Source organism: Morone saxatilis, unplaced genomic scaffold, assembly GCF_004916995.1.
Source record: "Morone saxatilis isolate NCDOM2014 unplaced genomic scaffold, NCSU_SB_2.0 Contig24, whole genome shotgun sequence".
Lineage (NCBI taxonomy): Eukaryota > Metazoa > Chordata > Actinopteri > Moronidae > Morone > Morone saxatilis.
In genome coordinates this window covers 16577293-16591813 of record NW_023339807.1, presented here as the reverse complement: position 1 = coordinate 16591813, position 14521 = coordinate 16577293, and the positions used below count along the sequence as shown (strand labels likewise).

The following is a 14521-nucleotide window of genomic DNA, read 5'->3' as shown; positions in this document are numbered from 1 at the left end:
ATTTCGTAACACAGCAGTAGCATAGTAGTATCTCTGTTACAATTGTATGGGGTTAAAACATACAGACATTAGGACATTGAGATAAGTACAGTACAGTATAATAGTTTATATTGAACTGGGAGGTTGAGTTGACGGTTGTTTGTGACATGTAATGTTAGGTGAGAAGTGTTTGTGCTGTGGCTGGGTGTTGGTCATATGTCACAGGTTATAATTAGTAATGGTCAGTGCTGCAGGAAAGTGATGCAAAATGTGAGAAAGAAGCAGAAATTGATGCTGTTTATTCAGATCCCTTTTCTTTACTATTTAGGAATCACCTGCGTCCCAGTAATGCTGACTTCCCATCCGTCTTGTCAGAATCCAGTGTTAATGAAAAGGTAAACATATTTATAGCTCAACAATTTTTGTTACAAGACCTTGGCAGAAGTAGTTGTTATTTCCTGCTCTTTTTTATTTTTTTTTGCAGATGATTCAAAGACCACATTCAAAATCGGGTCCCCCCTGTTTGGAAGAGCTAGTATCCAAGGAAGAAAAGGCGATTGACATAGCAGTAAAGCCCACCACAGATCAGTTTATCAACGACATCATAAGCTCCACTCCTGAACTGAGGCAAATTCATGGCTGTGTGGATGCAAGGTAATAATATGAAACCATTAACTATTTTTTTCAGTGAAAATTATGTGTAATCATAAACTAAACCCACGTTCACTTAAGCTCATCAACATGTTCACACAAAGCACATCGAAGATTCATGTATTTTCTCACATTTCTTACTCTTTCATTTGCATCATCATCATCATCATCATCATCATCATCATCATCAGCACTCCAGTTGCCAGACCTAACACCAAAGAGCCATCGAGAGATGAGTTGGAGACCAGCTTGGAGGATGAGATTGGGGAGGTGGAGGAGGAGAAGGAGGGAGAGAAGGAGCGCAAAGTAAAAGAGGAGCAGGGAGGAGTGAGGCAGGAAAAAGACGAGGAGGAGGAGGTTGAGGAAGATGATAGTATGGAGTGGGAGCTCCGCAACACTGACTCTGTATTCTCTGAACTGTCAGAGCTGAGTCGGGATTATGTGGAGAGTGTAGACCGAGGGGCAAGTGTCAGAGGTAAACCCATGAAGAAAACACATTTAAAGACCTTTTTCGCCGACACGGTTGATGTACTCTCTCTTCATAATTTACGGGTACAAAACGCCAACTGCCCAGTTATCCTTTTGTAACCCTCCACCAGATGTTCATTCATCTGACAGCAGAAACAAATATCTCCATAACAATGCCTGTGTTGTGTTATATGCAGCACTGACACTGACAAAGTAACTGATCACAGACAATGGAGGTGACAGAAGGTCTGTTTCTAAAAAAGAATAATGTGGCAATGGTGAGAAACTGTTAATACCCTGTTAACCTGAAGTGCAAGTACATCAGAGAAAGAGGTCTGGCTGTAGGTTTCATATATCTGTACTTCCTTGTTTTACCATTCCATGTAGTCATTTTTTCTTGGATGTGAATCAAGAGTAGTAAATAGTACTACAAGTTACAAGTTAGATCTATATTTCTCAATGTGATCTCTGTGTTCAAGCATTTTTAACACACTAAAATTTTTCTGTGTAGGTAGTACAGACCAGTTTGAAGAGATTCTTTCTCAGTATGAGGAACTGAAAGTCACCCAGTGAGTCCTATATTTAATTTCTCTGACCTTGTTATGACAACTGTAGTGTGATTCTTTTGAGTGTGTAGGGGATTTTCCAAATACTTGCGTTTCTTGCTTTAATACAAACAAATCAATAGGAGGAGAAAATATTCTGTAGTCTGTAATTTGTTGGAACTGTTTACTCTCTTTACCAAAGTTATTGTCGATTTCATCATAATTTTAAATTATTATCTTTTATTCTGTGACTTCTTCTCAGTGAGTTAGTAGAAGCTGCCCGTAAGGCTGTGATATCTCGGGTGGTAGAGTTGACTGATGACCGTTCAGCTCTTACAATGGAAGTGGCCTCCCTCCAGGAGACAGTCTCACGATTAGAGGGCCGGATGAAGGAGAAGGAGGAGGAAACTAAGAGGTTAGAATATTATTCGAAATGTTTTTTTATTTTAAAATGGTTTGTTAATTCTTGTTTTTTGGGAAAAAATTAAGTAACATTTTTGTTTTAATAATGTACATACCGCTGTTACAATAACTTCATACTTTATAATCACTGTGTTTCATAGACTTCGGAAAGAACTGGAAGCATTCCAATCTGAGGATCCTGATGTAAGGAGAGATATTTATTTTCAAGCTTTTGTCTGATGTAGTGCAACAGTAGCACTGCACTGATAAGTTTTTAAAAAATTGGTTGCTTACTGTTGATTAAATAGCATGAATCTTTCCATTCAGGCCTCTCTACCCACATCCATGCGCAACTTCTCTCGTTCTGAAATGGCTCGTGTTGTCATGGAGAAGAACCAATATAAGCAGCGTCTGTTTGAGCTGCAGGAGGCAGTAAGACGGAGTCAGACACTCAGGTAACTTATCTACTGAATCAACATCATTTTATAGGTGTTTTGTTTATTTTTATTTAGATTTTAGTTTTTTTTCAATGTTGATGTCTGTTCTAAAAGTTAACAATTTGGCTAAAACAAGAACAAATGTGTTTCATGTGTCTCCAACCTCATTTAGTGCTTTTTCCTTTTTTATAGAGCAACAAAGGAGGAAAAGTTAACAGAGGAGAAAAAGTCAAGTGTTTGGAGAAAGTAAGTGGCAACCTGAGCATTGTGCATGTTTGAATGATGCGCAGTACCTGCCTGAGAGGGAAGAATCTTGTTTTTGTCTGTAAAGCCACTTTAGGCATTACTTTAAACAGGTGCGCTAAATAATATGCTGTAGTCAGCACGGTCTGTATAAAATATGGATGACATCTTTTTGTTTGTTCTTTTCAAGGTTCAACAGCATTTTTGGCCTGTCCAAGGGACCCTTAATCCCGCCTCCTACTTCTGCATTTGCCCTGCCAACTTCTCCATCACTCACTCGCTCCCCTCTGGGGTCTCCACAACTACCGGCTGTCCGTCAAACTCACGCTGAGTAAGCTAGTGTTTGTGGCCATGTCGCTCTTGCATGTGCTCCTCTATTTACACAATTATTTGGAACAAAATTAAATAATCATGAAAAAGGGCTCAGTCAATGTAAGGCTCAGTCAAGCTGATTTAACACCAGAAGCATTCTCTCTAGATCTGCTTCTCCTGCTGCTCTCTCCCCTCGTGTCAGGAGGAGAGAACTCTACAGAGAAATTCGCTCGCACATTTGGGGATCACTTGGAAAACGGCAGATACATGGCTGGAGCACACCACTGGCAAACACACAGGTAGTAGAAATGCACACATAGGTGCACAGAAATGAACTGAACCAATGAAAAGAAACTTGGCCTTCTATTCATCCTACTGCACTGGATGGATGAGATTTTTACGCAGGGAGTTTAACATACCTAGACATGTACATTTCCACAGCTCTAACAATGTCTTTGTCATTATTGTAGGACTCAAACGAACCTGTACCAGAGCCTAAAGATGTGCCTGTCCTAATGCAGCTCAGACTGTTGGATCAAAGAGATTCCACAGCTAAGGTAGATCTTCTTTTCACTTCAAAACATTTTGAACACAAGCAGCCTTTACATCATACCTCCGGTGTATTTAAACAAGGTTCCTAACTTATTTCTCTCTTCAGCTAAACTGTGCAGTTGCTGTCACACCTGAGGTCTCAGGAGAGGCCACAGTAAGTCTGTTATTATCCTGGTTAAATAGCAACTCCTACTCTAATAACCATGTACAATGCCATCCAACCGTAACTAACACTGCCCAGGGACGTGTTGTTTCATGCCACTCATCTTTCCAAACTCCATATCCGTCCTTGTCTGCCAGTGTTCTGTGTGGGTAGTTTCTGGACCTGCCTTCAGCAGCGATATTACAGTGATTGATCCAGCACGGTCCAACACTGTACTGGATAACTTCAGCCTCCCTCCTACAGCTCCTGCCCTCTGCATCTGTGCTGTGCCTCCCATAGGTCAGTGCCAGTACAATGGGCTGCAGCAGCAGACAACTTGTCTAATGTATTCTGTACTCGTATTATCTCCTCATACCATACTGATCATTTACTGGAAACATTTGCAAAGCAACAGCACTTACTTGACCTTTGCTTTTGACACTTTCCTGTCTTGTTATGTCAGGTGACACTGCAGGAACTGTGTGGATTGGAACTCAGGAAGGAAGGTAGTGTTTGCTGAATAAGCAGCTTACTTCAATAAATAACGCTTTGTCTGAGGAAAATACTTGTTGGTAAAGCATTCTGACCTGCTCTCTCCTTCGTTTTTCCCCTTGTTTTTTTCTCCCACTGTCTCTGTCTCACAGTGTACTGGTACACTCAGCCTCTGCTGGCAGGAGGCGCTGTCTGCAGTCAGTTTCCCTCTCAGAGGGAGTTCATTCGCTCACGTGAGTTTTATCTGCTCTGTGTTTAAAGAATATTTGTATTAGTAATTAAAGGTCCAGTATGTAATATTTAGGAGGATGTATTGGCAGAAATATAATATAATATGCATAATTATGTTTTCATTAGTGTATAATATATCATCTGAAAATAAGGATTGATGTGTTTTAGTTACCTTAGAATGAGCTGTTTTTATCTACAGAGGGAGCGGGTCCTCCTCAATGGAGGCCGTCATGTTGAACCACCATCTTTCTACAGTAGCCCAGAACAAACTAAACCCTAGCTCTAGATAGAGCTTTTAGCATTTATTTTGTGCAAATTTTGTAGTTTCTTCTACACGCTTGGAAGGGGAGCGATACTCAGCTGGTTACAACCTGCAACTAATCTGCTAGATGCCACAACATCCTACACACTGGTCCTTTAAACTTGCATTTAATATTATATTAAAATAATTATTGTCTGTCTTTATGTGGCATTGTGTTATTTTCACAGAAATATTTTAAAATATTAATATAAGCTGCTTTTTGTTGACTCAATCTGACAGGTATTCCCAGGGTCAAGTTATAGCTGGTTTAGCTGATGGGACTCTAGCATTTTTCTCACACAGTTCAGGTAATGGTTTCCTCTTATAGTAATATCTGACTGTCTCAGTTAATCTCTCTCTCCCTTTTTCATGCTTCACATAACCCTACTGTTTAGTGGCGTTAATAATAAAATAATAAGTGCTTTGATTGACAGATGGCTGGAATCTACAGTCACACCATGTGATGCCTCTTGGATCAAATCCTTTGCAGCCAATTCGCTGCTGCCTTGCAAAAGGTAGCCGCCTGTGGGTGGGATATTGGAACAGAGTCCTTGTGGTTGACATCGACAGCAAGAAGGTTGAGGTAAGAAAAAGAGGAGGTACCCACATTGACTCACATTCACACTGTCTTTAAGCTCACCATCATTATTCCTTATCTGACCTTACAGCAAACATTCGCAGTCTCTGAACGCAGCGAACAGCAGGTCCGTTTCCTGTGTGCAGGTGGAAGCGGTGTTTGGACATCCTGCCGACTTGACCCAATCCTCAGGCTGTTTGACTGGTCCACAGGACGGCCGCTGCAGCAAGTCGATTTTACTGCTTTGGTCACTAAAACATTAGGTGCTTAAACTTTTTTTTACTCTTTCTTTTATTACACATAACTCTATTTTTACTGTAACAATAATACATTCACAGTTTGACATATACAGTGTGCCTATCTGTTAGCTCTGGAATCTAAAGTATTACAGTGTGTTTCAGCATAGTGTAGTCATTTCCTATAAGGTTGGCAAACAGTTTAAGCTTTGGCTCCCACCAGTGTTTTGATGTCAATACAACAGTTTGTTTCCATGTTCCCAATTTTCTCTTTGGGGAAAGGAACTTCAACCTGTGATATTTAGCAAATCCTTTATTTTCACATGTTTAACAGTTATATATTTTAGCCATTGTGGTTCTTAGTTCCAGGTTCTCTTTCGGTTTTTGGCAGCAATTAATAATCAAACTGACAAAAGGTCCAGAGCCAGAGGATTAAAACATAAATCAATGGATTACAAATGCTGGATTTATTATTGGTCACCATATCTGAAATCAGATATAGAATGTATAATTTTTTGTTTTGTGCCAGGCAACAGCTCTTTCCTGCAGCTCAGCTAACGTGTGTCTGTTTCCCTCTGCAGGCCAAGCCTTCCTGACACTCTCGCCTCTCCAGATCTCATCTCTCACAGTCATCTCTGCCCGTCTGTGGGTTGGCACAGGAGGTGGTGCCCTTTTCTCCATCCCATTATCCATAAGTGAGTTTTATTTAGATTGAGAGCACAGGTACTTGAATTTTATATTATCAGAAATGTGCTCTATCTCGTATTTACTATATTAATGACCGTCTACAGCATCAGAGGCCGTTTCCATCCCATACTGCTCCACTGCATCAGCTCAGCTGTGTTACCATGGACATAGACAAGCTGTCCGGTTCATCATTGCTGCTCCTGGTAAGAATCTGATTGAAACATTTTCAATAACTTATCATGGGAGATCCTTTTGAATCACTTACATGCTGTATTTGTCTTTTAGTGACCATGTAATGATCTTTGGCCCACAGGTTGTTTGATCACCTCTCCTGGCAGCAGCACCGTCACTACCTCTCAGCTCATCCTCAGTGGAGGGGAGGGCTACATCAACTTCCGAATTGGTGAGTTGAAGGAAAACGCCGTTGTACTTTCAAATAGTTTAAAACTGTCTGACATATTGGATCAGCCTTTTAGTAAGTGTTTAGTTTATTAAATGCCTGACTGAGCCATCCACTTACTCAGGTGATGACGAAAGTGAGGGGTCGGTTGAGTCCTCACAAGCTACACCTCGGCGGTCTGAACGCAGTCACATGATCATCTGGCAGAATCCCACCTTCTCTGTGCCCAGCCCTGCCCTCTGACATTGTTCATCTCCTAGTTCTGCCATTTTGAAATGAGATAAAGATGGAGCAGACATGTACTGTACACCAGCACAGCTTGAGACAACATTGAAAACGGTGCATTCATGGAACTGGATGAACCAATGTCTCAATGTGGCAGCAATAAAAGTATCCTCTTAAAAATATATATATGATACATACTGCTCAATCCTTATTTACCTCATTAATTTTGTACATCTATCTTTTGACTGGATTATCCTAATGGATGATGATGCCTTACTGTGTGCCTTCATCTGATTTTATATCATTTCTGTAGAACTGGTCAGTAATTCAGCTGCCTGATGGCTCATTTTACCTTTGCACTAACAATGCATTCAGTTTCCCTGACATACAGCGGCTCTCTGATCTACTTTTCTACCAGACATTTTTTGTTGATGTTCATTCTATCAAGAAGACACCGGGTCTCTCTATATGATAAAGTTTAACTTAATAATGTGGCTGTTCTTGAAGCTGCTGTGTACATACTTTGTTAACTGTGAACTGGAAACATGTATTGGTCTTCTCTCTGCGTAAAGACAATCAGACACTTCCTATCTCCTGATGCTGCTTTGAGATTGGGGATAACTTCTTTTGATTGTGATGTTTTCTGCAATTTATTTTCATATTCTACCCCCTTCACATCACGTGTGGAACGATTACAAAGACAACCATTTTAAATGGGTGTCTTAAATGAACAGTTTCAGCGCTTGTCCTTAGAAATTATTTATTTTCTTAATCGGTTCATTGTTATTTGTCTTTGGGTGTCTTTTTTTGTTTTATGTTTTAATTTGATTTCAGTATCTTTTGTAAAATAAGGGAGAGACATTCTTTCGAGTATCCTATGCAGTATTTATGTGAAATTACAAGTTTGTGCACACATGTTGATGTCATAGCAGCTCCTTATCCATCCTGGAAAGACAATTAAGACTTAAGTATTCTGTTTGACTTGACTTTGTGCAAACATGATTATTGTCAATAAAAATGTCTTCAATGATTAATAAGGTGACTTTAATTCTTGCCATAATCTGGTGCAGCAACAAAACACTGTTACATCAATAGAGGAAAGAATAACTGCAGTGGAAATCAACAAAACAATACAGCAGATTTAATCTCTTTGATCTTCATATAGTGGAATCTGTAGTAGTGCATATTATATTACGTTGTAGTCTGCACACAACTTTTTAGGCAGTGAGGAAGTTTCTTCTTGAGAAAACAAAACGAAATACACTGACAGGTTTCTCTTCTTGTGAACGAGGTGTTTGTTCACTCCACAATAAGCGTTTGTGAAGGGAATGACAACCAGCAGCGACACTCCTTTGCCTCTGGCAGTTTGTCCTGCTGCCTAGTTAAGGACAGCCCTTCATACAACAACAGTCAGTCAGTTAGTCATTAGTATCTTTGAGCTCCACCTCCTATGTTGGACTGCTGTGAGTCCTTGGGATCCGTATCTTGCGGCTTAGGGACCGGGCAAGGCGGTCCACAGCTCCACCCACGGTTCCCTCCAGCTCCTTTTTGGATGTCAGACCCTCAATATTGCCACTGTACCACATGACCCAGCCTGCCAGGGACATTAGCATCAGCAGGGCTCCTGTGTACACCAGCAGATCCCCAAAGTCTCTGCCTTGAATCTCTAGTGGAGCGAAGACCCCCAGCAGCAGGGATGTCACACCCAACAGGTCCATCAGCACAGCGAACACCAGGGCCAGCTTACAGTGGGACAAGCCATCATATTTGGCTGCCATGATTGCACTGGAAAGGAGAAGGGAGGATGAACTCATGAAAATGTGGACTTCATCATATCAAAGATCTTCTAATTCCAAAATAAAAACAGACAAGTACAAACTAATTACTGAACTAAATTAGTATTTTAGTAGTTTTACATTCATAATTCACAATACTGGCTTCTGTTTTCTTACATGTTTTAACATGAATTTCTAGTCAAATCAGGTGCCACACCCATTTCAAACGATCATATATAGACCAATAACAGCAATGTCTATATTATCACGAACACATTTAAAGGAAAAAAAGAAATCCCACTTACCGTGACGTTCCTAAGTTTAAAAGTAGTTAACATTCAGACGTGCTTACAGCGGAAACCGTCCGAGTCTTTCGGGATCCACTGTGTGAAGCCACCAGTCAGCAGTGAAACCTGACACCTCACCTGCTCTACCTGTCCTGCACTGTCGCGCCTGTCAAACCAACCTGACAGTGGAAAATGTTGCTGCACATTATTAATTATTTTTTCATAGAATTAAAATTTTCGAGACTAATATGTATTTATAAAGGGACTTTCTCCTGAATATATTACTTAATTGTACACAAGATATATAATAATATATATATATATTTTTTTTTTTACACATTATAATATTTTTGAATATGTTTTTTAAAAGACCCACCGGTTTAAATATTGTCATAAGCTAAATAAATTGTACAAACAAAGCCTCTGTAGCGTTTATTTTTTATCAGTAATGTTTACATTGTTGTGTTTACTAAACACGACCGTTAATTTCATTACATCCGGAAATGACGCAAGAGAGTACTGAAAAAATAAAAGAGCGATAATTGTTATTGTTAGCTTGTTAGCTAGCAGACGGACTCGTGAATGGAGATATGACAGAGTAATAACGTCTTAATACATGTGCACGATTAAGTTATTACAAACGTTAAGTGGTATGTACCAGTTTCTGCACAATATGTTGGTAGAATAGAGATTCTAGTAATGTCTGAATGACAGAAATAAACAGCGAAGTGTACAGAAAGGATGGAATTGCAATTTTATAATCGTAGCTAAATTCTTGCTAACGTTATGCCAAGCTAACGTAGTGCGGAGCTAATGTGAACTCCAGGCCGCTACAAAACTTATATTTGAACAACACACCAAGTTGTACTGTTTCAACTGATACGTGCGTGACCAGAGAGGTACACAATAAAATTAGCTTTGGTTTGCTGGCTGTTGTCTCAGCTTGCAAAGGGTTAGGGTCCACATTATGAAAGCTTCCCAGGGAACTGTACCTATTGTAAATGATAGTGATTATAAGCGCTTTATATACAGTGAAGGCATTTGTGCACTGCATGAGTGTAAAATGCCCCAGAAAGTTAAACAGAGGTGAACTGTGACATTTCTTTAAAGCCTTAAACTAATTAAACTTTGTTCACGTTGTCTGTTGTATGAGATGGAGGACGGAAACAGGACTGATGCTGCCTCCACATCCAAAAGCCATGCAGGCTCACTCCACCTGCAGAGTAAGGTTTTAAAGGCTACTAATAAATAGGATTTTCTGCCTGTAGGTCAGGCATCATAATTAATTAATACTGTGCATATTTTCTCCTGTGCAGCTCCGAAAAATGAGGACGCCTATGAAATTGCCATCCCCTATGAAGAGAACAACTTTGAACAGCAAGGATTTTTCAACCAGACTGATCAGAATTTTGATGGTGAACGTCAGAGTCAATACTATAAACCTCACTTTCATTTCATTCTTCACATATCACTTCACAGTTTCTTGATATACAATATTACGATTTCCCAAACTCTCCTGTCTGTCCTCCTTAGAGTCACCCCCATCTGCTGGCCCGTCTTCAGTCAACAACTCATACATGGTGATCACCAACCTGCGGACCCAGCTACAGATCTCTCTGGAGAAAAACTCTTGGCTGCAGAAAAGAATTGAGGACTTGGAAGAGGAGAGGGACTTCCTCCGTTGCCAGCTGGACCGCTTCATCTTTTCCACAAAAAGCCAGGGACAGGAGCAGCGTCAGAGCCAGTACAGTAACGGTGAGGACAGGGGACGGGACCTGTCCGACAAGAATTCAAGTACAAGTTGATTAGAAACAGAAGGGAAGGGAAGTCTCTGTGGATGGAAACTAACTCTTTCCTCTTGGTATTTGTGTCTCTGTAGGTTATGAATCCAGACGGTTCAACTGGAGGGCAAGAAGAGAGGACGATCGTCCCGCTGGTAAAAACAAATACTTCTGCACTTCTAACTCATGGTTAGAAGTACTTGTGCTGAAGTGTAGCCTGTTCATGCTTTACTGTATATATGTATTTCATCTTAGATTGCAGATTCTATTATGGCTTTCTTTTCTTTATAGAGCAACAGAAGACGGACTCACAGCATTTCCCCTCACGCCCGTTTATCCAACGAAGGCCTGGTCCTCCCACCATGGTGCCTTCCAAAAACCATGTCTCCAGTCCACTAACAAATCAACTTGCCTCTATTAATGCTTTGTTCAACTCTACACAATCCCAGGCTCTCTTGCAAGGTCATAGCCATAGTACTTCCAGTACCACAGCCAGCGGCAGCAGCAGCACCAGCAACAGTGCTACAAGGCCATCCATGAATGAAATGAGTGGACATAGCAACGTAGGTCCAGGTAATACAAATGGTACAAAGCTTTCATTCTCCTTAACTGATCTAATACTTGGGAGGGAAAACAATGTTCCTATTAGCCGGAGGCAATCTGGTGGGTTCTGCTTAAGAAATGTTTTATGCTCTCATCAGATTCACTTTCACTCCTGGGAGAATCTGAGGAGTACTTGGAGCAGGATGGCTACCTCGAGGAGGAGGAAATGATATCAGGGGAAGATGTAATGTCGGATACCATTAACAGCAACAGACACCAATTAAAAAGGAGGCGGGTCTTCCGAGCCCCTAGAGAGCGGCAGAGAGGTAGGGGAAGGATCACAATCCTGCAACAACACATTTCAATTGAATTACTCAACCATAGTTGTTATAAGACTGCTGTACCTAACTCTCTTGTACATTCTTGTTCTTCAGTGAAAGATGCTGCTGGTGTGCTGTTTCGCTACAAGAAGATCCTTCTTACATACCAGCGTCTGAAAAATATGTCCAAAGCCTTCCAAATTCATGGTGTGGACCGCAACACGGTGGCTTCCACCACACCCATTGCTGAGCTGCTACTAGTGGCCCCAGAGAAGGTGGCGGAGGTGGGTGAGTTTGACCCATCCAAGGAGAAGCTGCTGGACTATGCCCGGCGCTGCTACACTGCCCTGGATGAGGAGACACTCAGCAGGGTGCAGGCCCTGAAAAAGAATAACCTGCTTCTGCCCATCTCCTACAGGTTCAGACACTGAGGGGAGAAAGACAGAGGAATGGGAAGTGTCTCTGGACAACAGTGGAGTTGGTAGTTGAGTGAGGAGAGAAGAGGCAGTTGAGCTCTGTTGCAGCAGGTCAACTTACCTCCGAGGCACAGAGATGTTCAGAGACTTATTTTGCTATCTCAGCGTCCTGGATATGGCCATGTAAACTGCAGCTGAGATCCTCAGACAGATAAACTTTTTACATCTCACTTTTCCTATCAATATGTTGAACCGGATTGTCATGTTTCTTTGACAGATCATCACCATTGTTCCAGTAATGTTGAGGATGTGGGAGTGTCTGCTGCAGCTGGAAAGGAAAAAAACATGGTTCCCATTGCTCAGAGATGACATGGCAAAATAGCGTGTCTGTGTGATTGGGAATTTGTGAACAAGAATGTAAAGAGGGGATTGATATTCTTCAGCACTTAAATGAGTGTAACGAACTTAGCTCATTCATGTTTCAACCTTGAGGTCAGACACACAGACCTTTCCTAAACATCTGGATCAGATTGAGGCCAGTAATTCATAAAAACATAACAATTTTTATCACTTTATTTCTGTGCAATCCTAAAAATGCGGTAGTTTTCAATCACAGTGTCTGTGCACGTTAAAATTATGCTGCAATACATTGATTTTGTAGAATTATGCTGTACTTTATACTTAAGTTTAAAAAATGCTTCTTTCCTTTTGTTTATATTTTGCTCAGTGTGTTTGTAGCATTATTTTGGTCATTGTCATTATATTCTCAACCATTTTCACTTGCCTTAATGCAATTCTTGTGATTTCCTTGTGTAAGACATGCAATAGTTTTGAATCACTTTTGGTCCCTTTACACACAATGCATTAGAATTGTTTTGCGTTCCCTTTTCCTTTCTATTCCTCCTGATTTAAAGCAGGGGAGAACTGGAAAACTGATTATGGTAAAGACTCGTCCAGTGTTATGTGGTGCAAATGCATTTTTGACAATAACACTTCTGGCAACAAACCACTCTTTTTTTATAAAATCAAAGACAGACACGAATATGTTCGTGATATCGTATGTGTTTAACTTATATAATAAGACATGTTGGTCTTGGGCCCAGTTTTAACAACAATACAGCATTACTCTGTTGTTCCAATAAGAGCTGTACCAACCCTTTTTGTAAATGATCTGCACTAAAATACAGTAAATGTCACTTCTTATGCTTCTGGTATTGAGGCTCTTTTAATGTTTTGGTGACAGTAATACCTTTTGTAAAATACGGTACAGAGCTTTTACTATACTAGCTATTTGTAACAGTGTGTAACTTTTGGTTCTGTGTGAAAAATTGTGGACATGAATCACAAACAGTTTTATAGTGTGAGAAACAGTATCAGCAAAAGCAGTTAGCTTGTGCCCACGGACGATCTATCATTGCTTCCCAATACTCCACTACAAATGCATGTGAAAAGAGCTCTTTGATGGTCCATAGTTTATAGAGGTCTGGTCGAAAATTTTTAATTTTCAAAGCAGCAGACATGTTGATTATATTGTATGACAATGTGTGGTGTTTATACTGGTACAGTGAAATGATGAACACATTGATGAATTACATTACAGTTAAACAGATTAGGTTACAGTGGAATACAGTGACTCTCGGTTTAAATTTTCATATTTCAATTACCACATCCTGAAAGTAAACAGACATAAGCACTGTAAACTGTAATGTCTGCCATATCCACTGTCTGTCTAAGGTGAAGTGTAACTGTTAAGCAAACTTTGCAAACTTGTACCAGGGTGCTGTGTTTTTAAAAAAAAACATTTATCTGTCCCATTTATGTGTCATATTTATGTATATTGAGTGAAACATGTATCTCACTGAAGCATCATTCATTTGTAAGACTAAAATACCATGAAGGCATTTGATTTCTCACCAAAATGTAGAGTTTCAGTCTTTAAAAGCCAACATCACTATTCACTGGAAAAAATGCTTATGATTGGGGACTTAAGGTGATTCTGTAATATGTTTTAGCCTGTCTATGGGGAAATGTGCATACATCATTGTGTACAAAAATGACTTTTGTTCTTTGAAGAATCAGGAAACTGTGCAACTACATTGTGCAGTAAATGGTCTTTCAGCTAAAAGAAAATGTGGCTTTACTTTGAGCACTTTATTTCATAATTGCCTCCAGTTAAAAATAGGTAATCAGAACTCTATCCTTGGAGGGAAACACTGAATATGGTCTTATGGGAAAAAGAGTTTGTGAATATTTTTTTGTTAATTTGATAAACCCAGTGTTACCATTTTGGAATTAAAATAAATATGACGAATAGCATTGAATAACGTTTATGCCCCCCTTTTTTCTTTCTTTCTTTTTTTTTTTACAAAAACATTTTGTTTAAGACTCCCAATCCAATTTGAAACTCTTCACTTGTCAAGACTTGGAACGAGCAACCTGGAAAATAAAACGTTGTTCCCACTCTCATACAATGCATTTTAGCACTCAGCCATAGGGGAAAGAATAAGGAAAGAATAAGG

General features: G+C 40.0%; 3 protein-coding genes across 5 annotated transcripts in view; 2 read left to right on the top strand and 1 right to left on the bottom strand.

Annotated features, from left to right (window-relative positions):
- si:dkey-17m8.1 (C-Jun-amino-terminal kinase-interacting protein 4) overlaps positions 1 to 7914 on the top strand; it is an 11410-nt gene extending 3496 nt beyond the window's left edge. Inside the window, exons 7-28 of one of the 2 annotated variants that reach the window (XM_035672580.1) lie at positions 308 to 374; positions 464 to 633; positions 822 to 1105; positions 1610 to 1667; positions 1906 to 2058; positions 2207 to 2249; positions 2373 to 2500; positions 2675 to 2728; positions 2916 to 3056; positions 3240 to 3336; positions 3508 to 3594; positions 3696 to 3743; positions 3890 to 4031; positions 4195 to 4237; positions 4376 to 4456; positions 4996 to 5063; positions 5190 to 5338; positions 5424 to 5595; positions 6150 to 6263; positions 6360 to 6458; positions 6569 to 6658; positions 6780 to 7914. In XM_035672580.1, the coding sequence (XP_035528473.1) occupies positions 308 to 374; positions 464 to 633; positions 822 to 1105; positions 1610 to 1667; positions 1906 to 2058; positions 2207 to 2249; positions 2373 to 2500; positions 2675 to 2728; positions 2916 to 3056; positions 3240 to 3336; positions 3508 to 3594; positions 3696 to 3743; positions 3890 to 4031; positions 4195 to 4237; positions 4376 to 4456; positions 4996 to 5063; positions 5190 to 5338; positions 5424 to 5595; positions 6150 to 6263; positions 6360 to 6458; positions 6569 to 6658; positions 6780 to 6898 (2407 nt within the window). In that variant the 3' untranslated portion in view covers positions 6899 to 7914. Of the gene's footprint in view, positions 1 to 307; positions 375 to 463; positions 634 to 821; positions 1106 to 1609; positions 1668 to 1905; positions 2059 to 2206; positions 2250 to 2372; positions 2501 to 2674; positions 2729 to 2915; positions 3057 to 3203; positions 3337 to 3507; positions 3595 to 3695; positions 3744 to 3889; positions 4032 to 4194; positions 4238 to 4375; positions 4457 to 4995; positions 5064 to 5189; positions 5339 to 5423; positions 5596 to 6149; positions 6264 to 6359; positions 6459 to 6568; positions 6659 to 6779 lie in introns of both variants that reach the window. The other variant, XM_035672579.1, reaches the window with a different exon arrangement.
- Positions 7915 to 7924: 10 nt separating this feature from the next.
- tmem238a (transmembrane protein 238a) lies at positions 7925 to 9093 on the bottom strand. Its single transcript, XM_035672721.1, has 2 exons — positions 8961 to 9093; positions 7925 to 8665 (listed from the first exon to the last, which is right to left on the bottom strand). The coding sequence occupies exon 2, from the start codon at positions 8656 to 8658 to the stop codon at positions 8329 to 8331; it is 330 nt and encodes a 109-aa protein (XP_035528614.1). The 5' UTR covers positions 8659 to 8665; positions 8961 to 9093; the 3' UTR covers positions 7925 to 8328.
- A 363-nt stretch (positions 9094 to 9456) lies between these two features.
- ccdc106a (coiled-coil domain containing 106a) lies at positions 9457 to 14318 on the top strand. Of its 2 annotated transcripts, none has more exons than XM_035672663.1 (8): positions 9457 to 9592; positions 10096 to 10165; positions 10259 to 10357; positions 10476 to 10697; positions 10822 to 10878; positions 11015 to 11296; positions 11425 to 11592; positions 11701 to 14318. In XM_035672663.1, the coding sequence occupies exons 2-8, from the start codon at positions 10096 to 10098 to the stop codon at positions 12015 to 12017; spliced, it is 1215 nt and encodes a 404-aa protein (XP_035528556.1). In that variant the 5' UTR covers positions 9457 to 9592; the 3' UTR covers positions 12018 to 14318. The 2 variants fall into 2 exon arrangements, with proteins under 2 accessions (XP_035528556.1, XP_035528554.1); XM_035672661.1 differs by having other exon boundaries at positions 11015 to 11308.
- Positions 14319 to 14521: the final 203 nt, after the last annotated feature.